Source organism: Plecotus auritus, assembly GCF_963455305.1.
Source record: "Plecotus auritus genome assembly, chromosome: 7".
Taxonomy (NCBI): Eukaryota; Metazoa; Chordata; class Mammalia; order Chiroptera; family Vespertilionidae; genus Plecotus; species Plecotus auritus.
This window is the reverse complement of record NC_137774.1, coordinates 122,772,216-122,787,713: the sequence shown is the minus strand read 5'-3', so window position 1 is coordinate 122,787,713 and position 15,498 is coordinate 122,772,216. Positions and strand designations below refer to the sequence as shown.

The 15,498-nt window shown below is 41.0% G+C and overlaps 1 protein-coding gene across 8 annotated transcripts in view; it reads right to left on the bottom strand.

Moving 5' to 3' along the window:
* The window catches only part of ARB2A (ARB2 cotranscriptional regulator A), a 415,332-nt gene that overhangs the window by 146,260 nt on the left and 253,574 nt on the right, over positions 1 to 15,498 (bottom strand). For all 8 annotated transcript variants that reach the window (XM_080678361.1, XM_080678355.1, XM_080678357.1 and 5 more), the window contains one exon: positions 4,463 to 4,579. In XM_080678361.1, coding sequence (XP_080534487.1) covers positions 4,463 to 4,579 — 117 coding nt within the window. The remainder of the gene's footprint in view (positions 1 to 4,462; positions 4,580 to 15,498) is intronic.

The window sequence follows — 15,498 nt, the reverse complement described above, 5'->3', positions numbered from 1 at the left end:
GGTCCCAAGGAGGGAGCTGGCCCTTGGGCCCTGTGGGAAAGGGGCTGCTTCTGCCACCACCCACCCCTGGTTTCCCGTTCCAACCCAGGGGCCTGGCCCAAATCAGGCCATTGGGGCCTGCCAGCCAGGGTAGGGACCGGGAGGTTGGCAGGCAGGCCCCATCAGCGATCAGTGCCTGAGGGCTGGGGGCAGCTCCTGCATTGAGTGTCTGCCCCCTGGTGTCAGTGCGTGTCATAGCAACTGGTCGTTCCATTCGTTCCATCGTAATGGAGACTTAGGCTTTTATATATATACACCAGTAGATAGGAATAAAAGAAATGGGCTGAAAGTTTTGTTTTAAGTGGGAGCATAGTCAATGAGTCCCTGTTAGTTTTCAAGTTCACTAGCCCTTAAAAAAGTGACAAGAAGCTTTCTTAACTGGAGGCTGGATCCTGACCAGTTCCAGGGTTTCTTCTAGCTCAAGAGTCTGGCAAAACACTATTTCAACTTTTTAATTCTTCTCCCCTTACTGGCAGTGGTGAGCCAATTCACTTAAGAATTCAAAGAAGGAGGAGAACAGAGTACAGCCAAGTTTCTTTCTTGTAATTAAGTGCACCAGTGCTAAATCACTGGTGGGAAAATGAAATATCAGGGGATAATAACCTCTTAACAGATCATGACCTTCCTCAGCCAAAGCTCCTACAGTATATTGTGTGCATATGTAATATTCTATAGAAAGCCAAAAAAGGGAAGAGTGCTTTCAAAGTATTTGTTCTTCAGAAGAATTTCCTCATATTATTTCAAATACTAGAGGACCGGTGCATGAAATTCGTGCACGGGGTGTGTGTGTGTGTATGCGTGTGTGTGTGTGTGTGTGTGTGTGTCTCAGCCCAGCCTGCACCCTCTCCAATCTGGGACCCCTCGAGGGATGTCTGCCTGCCCGTTTAGGCCCAATCTCAGTAGGATCGGGCCCAAACAGGCAGTCGGACATCCCTCTCACAATCCAGGACTGCTGGCTCCCAACTGCTTGCCTGCCTGCCTTCCTAATTGCCCCTAACCACTTCTGCCTGCCAGCCTGATCACCCCCTAATCCCTCCCCTGCCAGCCTTATTGATGCCTAACTGCTCCCCTGACAGCCTGATTGCCCCTAACTGCCCTCCACTGCAGGCCTGGTCACCCCTAACTGCCCTCCATTGCAGGCCTGGTCAACCCTAACTGCCCTCCCCTGCAGGCCTGGTTATCCCTAACTGCCCTCCCCTGCAGGCCTGGTCCCCCCCAACTGCTCTCCCCTGCAGGGCCTGGGTCCCCCCCAACTACCCTCCCCTGCAGGCCCGGTCACCCCCAACTTCCCTCCTCTGCTGGCCTGGTCACCCCTAACTGCCCTACCCTGCAGGCTTGATCGCCCCCAAATGCCCTCCCTTGCAGGCCTGGTCCCTCCCAACTACCCTCCCCTGCTGGCCATCTTGTGGCAGCCATCTTGTGTCAGCCATCTTTGACCACATGGGGGCAGCCATCTTGTGTGTTGGAGTGATGGTCAATTTGCATATTACTCTTTTATTAGATAGAATACAGGCCTGGTGCAAAGGTGAGGGCCGGCTGGTTTGCCCTGAAGGGTGTCCTGGATCAGGGTGGGGGTTCCCTTGGGGCGTGGGGTGGCCTGGGTGAGGGGCCTGTGGTGGTTTGCAGGCCGGCCACACCCCCTGGTGACCCAAGTGGAGGCCCTGGTATCTGGGATTTATTTATCTTCTATAATTGAAACTTTGTAGTCTTGAGCAAAGGCCAGGGCTAGCCAGGGCAGGGCAGGAAGCTTGGCTTCCTCCATCGCCGGGGGCAACCCAAGCCTCCTGCTGTCTCCAGCTCCGTGGCTGCTGCCAATTTTGTTGGGATATATTTATCTTCTTCATTTTTTTAAATTTAATAAATCTTTATTGTTCAGATTATTACAATTGTTTCTCTTTTTTCCCCCATAGCTCCCTTCCACCTGGTTCCCACCCCACCCTCTGCCCTTACCTCTCCCCCACTGTCCTCATCCACAGGTGTATGATTTTTGTCCAGTCTCTTCCCGCACACCCACACCCCTTTCCCCCCGAGAATTGTCAGTCCACTCCCTTTCTATGCCCCTGATTCTATTATATTCACCAGTTTATTCTGTTCATCAGATTTTTTATTCACTTGATTTTTAGATTCACTTGTTGATAGACATGTATTTGTTGTTCATAATATTTACCTTTACCTTTTTCTTCTTCTACCTCTTCTTAAAGAGTACCTTTCAGCATTTCATATAATACTGGTTTGGCAGTGATGAACTCCTTTAGTTTTTCCTATCTGTGAAGCTCTTTATCTGACCTTCAATTCTGAATGATAGCTTTCCTGGGTAGAGTAATCTTGGTTGTAGGTTCTTGCTATTCATCACTTTGAATATTTCTTGCCACTCTCGTCTGGCCTGCATAGTTTCTGTTGAGAAATCAGCTGACAATCATATGGGTGCTCCCTTGTAGGTAATTAACTGTTTTTCTCTTGCTGCTTTTAATATTCTCTCTTTGTCTTTTGCTCTTGGCATTTTAATTATGATGTGTCTTGGTGTGTTCCTCTTTGGATTCCTTTTGTTTGGGGTTCTGTGCACTTCCTGGACTTGTAAGTCTATTTCTTTCACCAAATGGGCAAAGTTTTTGGTCATTATTTCTTCCAATAGGTTTTCAGTATCTTGCTCTCTCTCTTCTTCTGGCACCCCCCATAATTCGGATGTTGGTATGCTTGAGGTTGTCCCAGAGGCTCCTTACACTATCTTCAAGTTTTTGGATTCTTTTTTCTTTTTGCTTTTCTGGTTGAGTGTTTTTTGCTTCTTTGTATTTCAAATCTTTGACTTGATTCTTGCGGTCCTCTAGTCTGCTGTTAGGTCTCTGTATAATATTTTTTATTTCAGTCAGTGTATGTTTAATTTCTAGTTGGTCCTTTTTCATATCCTTGAGGATCTTGCTAAATTTATTGGACTTTTCTAGGAAAATCTTGAAAAACCTTATAACCGGGGTTTTGAACTCTATATTCAGTCGTTTGCTTTCCTCCATTTCTTTCATTTGTGATCTGTTTCTTTGTCTCTGCATTTTGGCTGCTTCCCTGAGTTGGTAGAGTAGCTTTGTGTACTAGGTGTCCTATAGGGCCCAGTGGCTCAGCCTCCCCCAGTTACCTGAGGTGGACACTTTTGGTGCACCCCTTTGTGGACTGTGTGCACAGCCTTGTTGTAGTTAAGTCTTGATTGTTGTTGGTATCACTGGGAGGAACTGACCTCCAGGCCAATTGGCTGTGAGGATCAGCTGTGTCTATGCTGGGAGAACTTCTGTGCTGGAGACACCCTTATGAGATAAGATATGCAAAACTGCAAAAGCCTCTGTGCTCAGCTTGGATGGGGAAGAGTCTCAGGGCAGAGCAGACAACCTTGGCTTCCCGTCAGCCCTGCCCTATGAGGCCCCTGGGTCTCAGTGTTCCTCGGTAATCGCTGCAAGCACCTCTGAGAGAAAGCCGCCCTCGAGTTTCGCCTGCTGCCAGACAGTCCAGTTTCTCCCCGAATGAGTCTGGGTTCCCAGAAACTCGCCCGGAACTGGAGTTCAGCGCAGTCAGGAGCTTCCGTCTCCCTCCTGCTTTAGAAAGCCAGCCGCGCACTCAGCAGTCAGTCCTCTCTGCGCGCGCGCACCTCCGGACCTCTGCCTTCAGGAGCTCCTCTGAGTCTCAGTGTGTTTTCTCTTTTCCTGACAATCCAGATCCCCCCCGAATGAATCTGGGTTCCCAGAGTCTCACCCTGTACTGGAGTTCAGTGCAGTCAGGAGCTTCCGTCTCCCTCCTGCTTGGGAAAGCCAGCCACGCACTCAGCCACCCGTGCACTCAGCCGCCCGTCCTCTCCATGTGCACGCGTCTCCGTACCTCAGCCTTTTGCAGCTCCTCTGAGTCTCAATGTGCTTTCCTCTTTCTTTCTAGTTGTAGAATTTCCACTCAGCCAGCTTTCCTGTGGTTCTGGATGGTGTCCGTTTTGTCTTTTAGTTGTAGTTTTGAAATTGTTGTGCGAGGCAGCAGTTTAGGTGTTTACCTATGCCGCCATCTTGGTTTCTCCTATTTATCTTCTATAATTGAAACTCTGTAGCCTTGAGCAGAGGCCATGGCCGGGCAGGGCAGGGCAGGAAGCTTGGCTTCCTCCATCGCTGGGGACAACACAAGCCTCCTGCTCTCTCGTGGCTGCAGCCATCTTGGTTGGGTTAATTTGCATACTCGCTCCTGTATGGCTGGTGGGCATGGCTTGTGTGCGTAGCAGAGGTACGGTCAATTTGTATGTTTCTCTTTTATTAGTGTAGATGTCTAGTTTTTTTTCTATTTCCTCTCAATGTTCTGCCTCTAGAAAGGGCGTTTGAGGGTGGGAGGTGATATAAGTTGGTGGGGGCTCAGGATATAAAGTCTTACACTCATTCATCTCATTATTGGAAAAACCCAGTCTCACCTCTCTCATCCACTCTCGAATTGTTTTGCCAGCTTCTTGATGCCACACATTGTGAACAGAGTCTGTCAGCGCCACAGCAGTTACCTTGTTCTTTACATCTGCTTCTCGTTGAATCATCTGTTTCAAAAACAGAAAATAAAATACTGGCTATAATTTTTTTCTACTGGGTGCAGCCTGCTTAGTCATAGATAATAATATTGTATTGAAAATACGAAAGCAATATGCATCTCTTGTTCCAAGTTACTCTTTCTGCATGGGATACATGCCTTATTCTTGTCCAGAGATATGAAAAGACCTAATATTTTATTTTAAAAAGATAATTTCACTTCAGTCTTAGAACTATGCAGCTCTGTTATTTTCCATGTGGTTTGACAATTCAAGGATTAAAGGGATCATAGGGGGAAGAAAGAGGATGCCCTGGGGGGTTTCTTTTACCAGTTTTTTCTACCATTCACTATTTCAGTGCTTTGGGGAAGTTAGTACCCATAGCTCACTGTTAGCAACAGGACTAATTCATATTAATTTTCAGTTGATGGCACTTCAGCAAAGAAAGATATCTTGCTTTAACTTCTAGTTAACTAGCCTGTTCTTCACCATGGCTTTGTAATTTCTTGGTGTTTTAAATGCCCACAAAGATCTTCCTCTTCAAAGCCTAGCAATATAAAGCTGCTTTCTAATATATTTATTTATGTCAAGAAACTATTCACTTTAACTTCTTCCTGCAGAATGCTATTTCTAGAAAATTAAATGGTTATAAATTTTGAAAAAGAGCCACTTGAAGAAACTGAAGCATTCATCAGTCTACAAGATAAAGAAACTGAAAAATAATAGTTCCAGATTAAAAGAACCATAAAAAGTTTTAATTTACTAACACTAGTGACCCTAATTTAACAAAACAAATGTAAGAAAGCTTAATAAAAATTAGTTAAAATACAATAAGTAGAAGCTTTGAATTTCACAGCATGTTCTATTTCCTTATATCAGACTAGTGGCCCAGTGCATGAAATTCAATCGGGCCTAAACCGGCAGTCGGACATCCCTTTCGCAATCTGGGACCACTGGCCCCTAACCGCTCACCTGCCTTCCTGCCTGATCACCCCTAACCAGCCTGCCTGCCAGCCTGATTGCCCCCAAATGTCCTCCCTGCCGGACTAATTGCCCCCAACTGTCCCCCCTGCCAGCCTGCTCACCCCCAACTGCCCCCCCCGCCAGCCTGCTCACCCCCAACTGCCCCCCCCGCCAGCCTGCTCACCCCCAACTCCCCCCCCCCGCCAACCTGCTTGCCCCCAACTGGACTCCCCTGCCGGCCTGCTTGCCCCCAACTGCGCCCCCCCCGCCGGCCTACTTGCCTCCAACTGCTCTCCCCTGCCAGTCTGATCGCCCCTAAACATCTCTGCCTTGGCCGAGCCACTATTGCTTTGTCTGGAAGGATGCCTGGAAGGTCTCCCGGTCTAATTAGCATGTTACCCTTTTTTAGTATAGATGTTTCTTTCTCCCTCTGAACAAAGTGATTTCTCTACAATTTAGTTAATTTTATGAATTGTATATAAAAATATAGTATCCCATTTAAAAAAGGAAGCATTCTGAATGGTGATGAAAGCTCGTAGGAAAAACATTGCGAGCTATACTTCGGATATCAAACGATGCCTGTTGGCAATCTGAATTAAAAATGTCTCTCTCGCTTTTAAGTTTCTTTAAACCCTGCATATGCACATCCCCTTCCACTGAGCACTACCTAATAGGAATCTATTCACGTTAATGCTGCCTCAGCAGCATCTCTGCACCTTAAATCTCTGTTCCCAGTGTTTTCTGCTTATATAATGCAGAAATCTTAAAATCAATGTCGGTTATCAACATGTAATATAACTACAAAAATTCACCTTGCAATACCAATAATATTTTTAAGAACATAAAATAATGTGCTAATTCAATTCTTCACATTCATTATTAAGTAGTTTGCTACCTTCTTCTAGATTATATTTTAAAAATAGACTCTCATTGGATCATGTTGGCACTAGCATATAAAAATTTAAACCAACGTTAGATAATAAAAGCAAACTTCCACAATAGTGACTCCACCTGGCTTACAAAGAACTTACATGCCCTTACTCTGTTTTAAACAGTAACACTTTTGGAGATCTCGGGTGATTGTTGCTGAAGTTACAAAATAAGAACATGCTCTCTGGTATTCTAAGAATATGTCTGCATTTTAAAATATCGACCTTGGATTTTGTTGTTAACAGATGCCAATTTATTTAAGGTAGCAGTGTCTGAAGAAACTAAATATTGAGGACTGTTGGTGAAATAATAAAAAAACTAAGTGTTAAATAGGCTGAGGATTTAGAAGCAAAAGTAGAAAATCTGGAGATTAAAACCTGGAAAAATATTTAGTTGTTACATGGACTAACAGAGAAAAAGAACTGTGGCCTGTTTGTCCATAGCACTGGCATTGAATACAACGGATGTGAAGTTGCGCAACTTTTCTTTACATCACATCAAATTGTATTATAATCCAGCATGATAACCCCATACACTGTAACAGTATTTTACATCTTTAAAATCAGTTTATATTGTATTATTAAAGGTGAGAGATGGTTAAATCACAGAGGATCTTAATGAAGAGCTTCTTACAAATGAACACAGTAACAAATAATTTCAAATATTTGACTGTTTAGGATTAGAATTGTAAATCAGTGAAAATCTTAACAGTTTAGTTTCTCAGACTACTGGCCTCTGTTTCAGCTTTGCTGCAACCTCATCTGCCAATACTGGAACTACCTGCAACTGCCACTTCTGTCCAAAGCCTTCGTCTGCTTCTTATATTTGTTAGCCTGGTTCATGCCTCCCCGCTTCCCCCCACCCCCACCCTCCCGCCCCTCACTGCCTGCACTGGGGATGAGCACTGATGAAACGTATAGAGAATGGCAATAGTGGGGGTAGACTGAACACAGGGATTAAGATTGTTTAAGAGACAGACCTTAGATGGAATATAGCTAAAGCAAGGAATAAGTGAAGGCCATAATAGTCTGAAAAACCCAGAAATCTGAAAGTGAGGAAGCCTTATCACCAAAGTCTTACTAAATGTCAATTATATGAACACCTTTCAAATTCCTTGCAAAATTCTGTTTATATGAGATATTTTTCTGGGAGAAGATCCTTAGTTTTCATTAGATTTTCAAAGGGATCTCAGTATCTAAAAATGATAAAGGACCATATGATCTCAATGTCTCTATGCATTCTTGAATCAACTATGAAATACCTGCTAAATGATCCCTTCAAACAATTAAAATTACATGAATTTAACATGTATATCAATATTTCAAACAGAAAGGATATTCCATTTTTGTTTTCATATCTTCAATATGGTATCAAGAACTGGATAAATAAATAACTTTGATATCCCAGACATCAGCATCCTAAAGTTCCATGGTTTAATAGGCTATGTGCATGGTAAGGTTACAATATTGCTTGTTTTTATTTGTGTGTGTATATTTAATTATATCTTAACAGCACTGCATAAATTTCAAAATGAATACATATTCATTCTCACTTTATTCTGAAATAATATGAAATATATATAAAACTTGTATTATTTTTACATTTGAAGAAGAGGAAACTGAATGGAGAAATTGGTTAAGGGTCACACATATACAAAGTGACACTTGACCATGACTTTTGTTCTGTATTCTTTCATCTATATCACATAGATGTTTCTCAGTAACATACCATAATACTCATATAAATGAACTCATTTGGTTAATTCCCTTTTCATGTGTACAGCATTTCAATGACTTGGACAATTATTTTTAAAGATGAAAAAAAACCCAAGTCCAGATCAGTAAGGAATGTTGAGAAATTATAAAAATCATGCTGCCCAGCTGTGTGGCTCCATGGTTGAGCATCTTGAACATTAGCTTATGAACCAGGAGGTCATGGTTAGATTCCCAGTCAGGACACATGCCCAGGTTGTGGGCTCGGTCTCCAGTGGGGGCTTGTAGGAGGCAGCCGATCAATGATTCTTTCTCATCATTGATGTTTCTTTCTCCCTTCTTTCTCTCTTCCTTCCTTTCTTTAAAATCAATAAAAACATTTAAAAAATCAGGGCAAGATGGGAATTACCCATGATAAAAAATAGACCATCAACAGCATTTAAAAATTATCATTACAGTTCTAAAATAAAAAGTGTCTAGGATAAGATGGAAAATTAGTATTTCTATAAGCCATATTGATGATTTGAGAATATAAAATATTTGATGCTGTCACCTGATATTTTTGCTTCCTCTTCTTAATTCTACCCATTTATTTATTCATAGTATTCTCCACCTTGGCTTATACACAATTAATCTCTTTCCTTCATGGTATTGCATGATCCAAGTCTGACAAAAGCTGAACTCACCCAATAAATATCAAGTTCTCTGAACAGATTAAAAACACATACCATCCACATGCAGGCTCATCTTGTTACTAAATTTTTTTATGGGGTTGAAATTGAAGAGAAACAAGAAACCTTCTATTGTTGTTATTATTTTTCTTCCACAGTAAAAGTAAGGTTTTAAACATTAAGTTACTGTAACAAGATAGGAAAGCTAAGTATATTTGTTGAGAGTATTTTCAAGATGAAGACCAGAGGACCAGAGGGGTAGCTGCTGTTACCTTCGCTCCCCTCTTTGTGCCCTATGGCCCTTCCCGGGGCTGCTATCATCCCTCCCCAGAAATCATGTAGATCTTTTCTGTCCACCCAACTTAGCATGCTTTCTCCAAGGCCCTGAATGATGTACCTGCCTCCTTCACAAGTACCCGGCCAAATCCAAATACCTCCTGTCACTTTAAAAGTTCCTTATTTCTCTTTTTGTACCTACAAGCTATTGTAACTTTGCCCTGGGTTTCATTTCTTCCAGAACTCCATGAACTACTTTTAGCCAAGTCTTTATGTTTTATAAAGACTTTTTAGTTCTACAAAATTAAATTAAAAAGTTGCCATTCAAGCAAAAGAAACCATCAACAAAACAACAAGAAAGCCCACTGTATGGGAGAACATATTTGCAAATGTTATCACTGATAAAGGTTTAATCTCCAACATCTACAGGGAACTTATACAACTTAATAAAAGGAAGATAAATGATCCAATAAAAAAATGGGCAACGGACCTAAATAGAATCTTTTCAAAAGAAGACAGAAGGAAGGCCAAGAGACATATGAAAACATGCTCAAAGTCACTAATTATCCGAGAGATGCAAATCAAAATGACAATGCGGTACCATCTCACACCTGCCAGAATGGCTATCATAAACAAATCAACAAACGACAAGTGCTGGCGAGGATGCGGAGAAAAGGAACCCTCGTGCACTGCTCGTGGGAATACAGACTGGTGCAGCCACTGTGGAGAACAGTGTGGAGTTTCCTCAAAAAACTAAGAATGGAGCTCCCATTTGACCCAGTAATCCCACTTCTAGGAATATATCCCAAGAAACTAGAAACATCAATCAGAAAGCATATATGCACCCCTATGTTCATAACAGCACAATTCACCATAGCTAAGATTTGGAAACAGCCTAAATGCCCATCAGCAGATGAGTGGGTTAGAAAACTATGGTACATCTACACAATGGAATACTACACTGCTATGAAAAAGAAGGAAATCTTACCATTTGTAGCAGCATGGATGGACCTGGAGAGCATTATGTTAAGTGAAATAAGCCAGGCAATGAAAGAAAAATACCACATGATCTCCCTCATTTATGGAAAATAAAGAACATTATAACCTGATGAATAAAAAGATAGATACAGAGGCAGTAAAGCACCGAACAGACTATCAAATTACAGCGGGAAGGCTGGGGAGTGTTGGGGAGAAGGGGAAATAGATCTACCAAAGGACTTGTATGCATGCATATAAGCACACCAATGGACACAAGACACTGTGGGGGGGGGGGGAGGTGAGATGAGGGCATGCGACAGGGGATAGGGGAGGCTGGGGGAAGGTCAATTGGGGGGAAAAAAAGGAGATATATGTACTAATATATGTAATACTTTAAACAATAAAAAATATTAAAAAAAAGTTGCCATTCATTTGTCTTAGAAGATAAGCTTTGAAGGCAGGGAGATGGTGATGTTACGGGGAGGCTCTGCCATGTACTCATTGGAAGTAATTTCATATCTCTAGCTGAGGGCTTTGGGTTTTGGAAATTATGAATCCAACCTACTACTAGAGTCAATACTCCCAACCTAAAGAAGTAAACCGTAAACTGGGTTGTTTTTGACCAAACCTAAGAGAAGAAATAGGTAATTTCACTTTCCCATATTTGTGGCCCAGCAGCCCTGGCTCTCAGAATAAATAGGTCTTAAATTTTCAAGTCCAAGAGGACTTATTAAAAGAGGCCAATGTGAACTGGGGGGAGGGATGTATATATGTGCATAGAGGTCCATATTTTTATTTGCATATATAAGATGTTTTAAACATGTTTTTGAGGGAAATGTTTTAAAGTCTTCCATCAACAAAAGCCAATACCTTTTTTAAAATTCTGACATGTGTTACACATATGCACTGTGAGGGTTACAGCATGTGAATCACTTGTACAGGAAAGAATATTCTGAAAGAAAATCAAACAATGCATGTTTCCTTTAGATTAGGATCTGACACCAATGTACGTTTATAAATCTGAAGATCATTACTACTGTATGAGCATGAATGAATCATTGCTCTGGCTAACAGTACGATTGAGGTTTGAGATGTCTTTATTAAAAAATATATATGTATATAAATAGACTGGCTCCCTCTAGAGCTCCTTGAGTTAAGATTTCAGATTAAGTTGTTCCAAAGATTTGAAAAGTATGAAAAGCTGGCATCTTTTCACATTTTTGTTATGAAGATTATAGTTATATTCAGTGATTCTACTTGAACATAGTCTTTATGTGGTTTGATACACTATGATATTTTACCACAAACCTCTCCCATCACTTTACACTTCTGTCTGTACCTCCCCTAGTGTATGGCACACTGCCCTGCGTGCAATCCATCCCACTGGGTTAAAAATGTGCCCTGGGCCAAGATGACTAATCAGCCGACACCAGGTTTGGCAGAGTCTTTCTTGTTAATGTCTTCCTGAAGATTCTTTTGCACACGTCGATCCCAATAGCATGCTACTCACAGAACAAACATCATCTCTGTTGTAACACTGAAACCTTGGTTCTGTCATTCAAGGCTCTTGAAGTACCTCAAGTGATTACAACTGAAATACATGCGCTCTGGTAGATGAAATATGAAGACTAAACTGCCCAGCAGGAAATTCAGACAAGTATGACATTCAGCTCTCACAGTTCTGCATTCACATTTCTTCTTTTTTTTTTTTTTGAAAGTAGAAACTTTCATGTAAGTAGTCTTCATAAGGAGTGCAGTGGTTCGGTTCAAGGACTCTGGAGTCAGATTCCCTGGGTTCAAATCCCTGCTCTTCCACATCTAGTAATGATACCTTGAGTAAATTATTTCAATATTTTCTGTGTCTCAATTTCAGCACACGTAGGGGAAAGAAGATAAATAGACCTAACTCCTAGAGTTATTGGGAGATGAACTCAATACAAAGCAACTAGCAGGGGACCTGGCACATGGTACACAGTTAAAACAGGTGATCCCAGAGAAACACAGTGCAGACGACCCCATAGGTATAAAGTAGGTACATTCTCCTTTCTGGATGTAGAGGGCAACAGAGGCATAACTTAGAATGCATTTAATGACAGATATTTTTTAAAAGTTATAGATCCATAAAGAAAAAAATTATGAAAGGTTGTTTTCCCTTAGAGCAGTGGTCGGCAAACTCATTAGTCAACAGAGCCAAATATCAACAGTACAACAATTGAAATTTCTTTTGAGAGCCACATTTTTTAAACTTAAACTTCTTCTAACGCCACTTCTTCAAAATAGACTCGCCCAGGCCGTGGTATTTTGTGGAAGAGCCACACTCAAGGGGCCAGAGAGCCGCATGTGGCTCGCGAGCTGCAGTTTGCCGACCACGGCCTTAGAGTATGGCTCAATAATTCTAAAACCACCTGGCCAAGGAGTAGAAAGAACTGATGATTATGTCTGTTTAAAACCCTGTAATCAGAGGACTAGGCTAGTAATAGCACTGTGCACTTGGAAATGAAAATGGAACTGCTGAAGCCACACTGTGGTCGTCCACTCTCCTGCCCCAGTGGAGCCTCGGCTTAGCAGTGCTGAGCTGGCAGGAAGACAGTCCCTTTACTGCTTGTTTTCTACACAGAGGGAGTGTAGCTGAATATATTTTTTAAAAGATAATCACAGATATGAAGAATGTCCAGAGGAAGGCAGTATAGTGTTGTAGTTAAAAGTATGCATAGGCTTTGGAATTAAATGTCCTTATATTTTACTTTTGGTTAACCATTATAGAATAAAAAATGAGAACAATAGTTATCACCTCATAGGGCACCTGAAGGATAAATGAGATAAGGCATGTAAGCAATCAGTACTGTCAGCGACCACTATTACTCTGGCATTCATTTCTTTTTCTTTTTTATTGATTTCAGAGAGAGGAAGGGAGAGGGAGAGAGAAACATCAATGATGAGAGAGAATCATCAAGTGGCTGTCTGCACACCCCCTACTGGGGATCCCGCCTGCAACGCAGGCATGTGCCCTGAACAGGAATTGAACTGTGACCTCCTGGTTCATGGGTCAATGCTCAACCACTGAGCCACACAGGCTGGACTTGACATTTATTTTCAATTTCTAAAATGTATCCTTCCTTTTAGATATAGTACCTATATATTCTTCAGTGACATCAACATTGGTGCTGATAGGGTAGCAGTTATGAAATGTAAAACAACTACTACTCCTATTCCTCCCTCAATTATATAAAGTGATTTTGGCTTGCTTAAATATTTGTAAAGGAAATAATTATGCATAAAAAGGATTACCATACATTCCAGTTAGCCCAGGACAGCTCTAGTTTATGCCCACTGACCTGGAGTAATTATTAGTAGTGTCCTCTTGCACTGTTAAAAGTGTTCTGGGTTGGATGATAAATTATGTGGTCACTGCATGTATAAATGTAACATAGAAGTTAAATGTTACCCTAGCAAATGGATACATCTTACCAAGTTTCAGCGTGCGCAATGCTTAGCAATTTAAGCATATAGCTCAAACCTGTATAGTTATTGCTCTAAAATAACCATGTAGGAAAACATACAATAAATATTTCCAAAAATTGCTAAGTTTAAACTTCAGGGCAAGCCTGAACGCTGAGCTGAGCCCCTCACAGATGGACGCAGCCTCACACCCTGGGTAGGTAAACATGGCCCGCTGGAGCTCACTGCAGCCACAGGATAGGACAACATTCTCTTCCTGTGCTTTGAAGCCGCAGCTTCAATTCTTACAACCTTTGTCTAATTTCAGGAAGGAAAGGGCTCTCCACAGGCAAGGACCCCGAGGGATAGGGTATGTAAACTGAAACTCCTCGGGTCACATGCATTTATGAAGATACGTCTCCAGCCACCAGTTAGGGAATGGCAAGTTATGATTTATTATTACAGGCAGCCAGAAGAGAGCAGTAATAACTTCCTTTTCCTTTCCTGCCTGGACCATGCTGCCACGTGCAGGCTCCTTCAACAACAAAAAAGCATGTGTACAGTAGGTTGGAAAGAAACAAAACAAAAATAAATATTAAGTTATTGACAATCTGGGAGTTGGTAAAGAAGACCATTGCTTTACAAAAATACATGATATTAGAAAAAAGGCAACAGTTTGAAAAACTTAATCAAGAAAAGAGCAAATTAATTGTAAGGAAAAAGTAAAAGAGGTCACATTAAGAAAAAAGTGTAAAGGTTTATCAAAGTGACTTATTTGATTAAAATGTTTTATCATGTAATATTATAAAGATTGATAAGTAGACAAGATACTATAAAATACAGATTTAAAAGTTATAACAAATATATATGAAGTGGATATATTGTAAAAATATGAGGGCTAAACTCTGCCAGCCCAAGAAAACTAAGGCAGGCTTAGCAAAGGAGGTATTTAAATGGTGGCATGGTCTTATGGAAGAATGAGAAAACTTATTAAAATTTTATAAATGTACTATTTAACAAGAAATGTTTCTGATGCAAATAAGTAGTAAGCATGTTCACAATACTCAGTTTAAAAATCACTATGAGTCTTTATTAATTGGCAGATATTAAAAATACTTTGGTGTGTATATAGGCAGAATTTGCCAATCATTGAAAGGTTTAAAACTTGTGGCAAAATATTTCATTAGGTTTGACAGGGGCAGGCATATACATTCAGCTGGGAGAGTGTTAATGTCCTTAAGTTTTAAAGTATACCATTTTCTTGTGGTCTGGGAAAAAGAAAGGTAAAGGGATAAGATTTCCTGACACAAAGATATATAGTAGATAACCAGACTATAGAAGATTATGTTATTTAACAAATTTCTCTTGAAAGCATTTACATTAGGTGTGAGGTAATGGATATGTTGATTGGCTTGGCTGTGGTGAATATTTCACAATACATACAGATATCAGGGTCATTTAGTAGTACAACTTAAATATCTACAATTAAAAAAAAATCATCACCCAAGGATACATGTTTTTTAAAAGTGATTCTGGAGAGAGGGAAAGAAAGGGAGAGAGAGGAGGGAGAGAAAGGTGAGAGAGAAACATTGGTTGGTTGCATCCCTATGCACGGACTGGGGGTCAAACCCACAACCTAGTTATGTGCCTTGACTGGGAATAAAACCTGCAACCTTTTAGTATATGGGACGACACTCTAACCAACTGAGCCACCTGGCCAAGGCTATAGAATTTCTTTTCTCTATTCTTTTCTTTTCTTTTCTTTTCTTTTCTTTTCTTTTCTTTTCTTTTCTTTTCTTTTCTTTTCTTTTTTCTTTTCTTTTTTCTTTTCTTTTTTCTCTTTTCTTTTCTTTTCTTTTCTTTTCTTTTCTTTTCTTTTTTCTTTTCTTTCCTTTCCTTTCTTTCTTCCCTCCCTCCCTCCCTCCCTCTCTGGTTAATCCTCACCCAAGGATATTTTCCCATT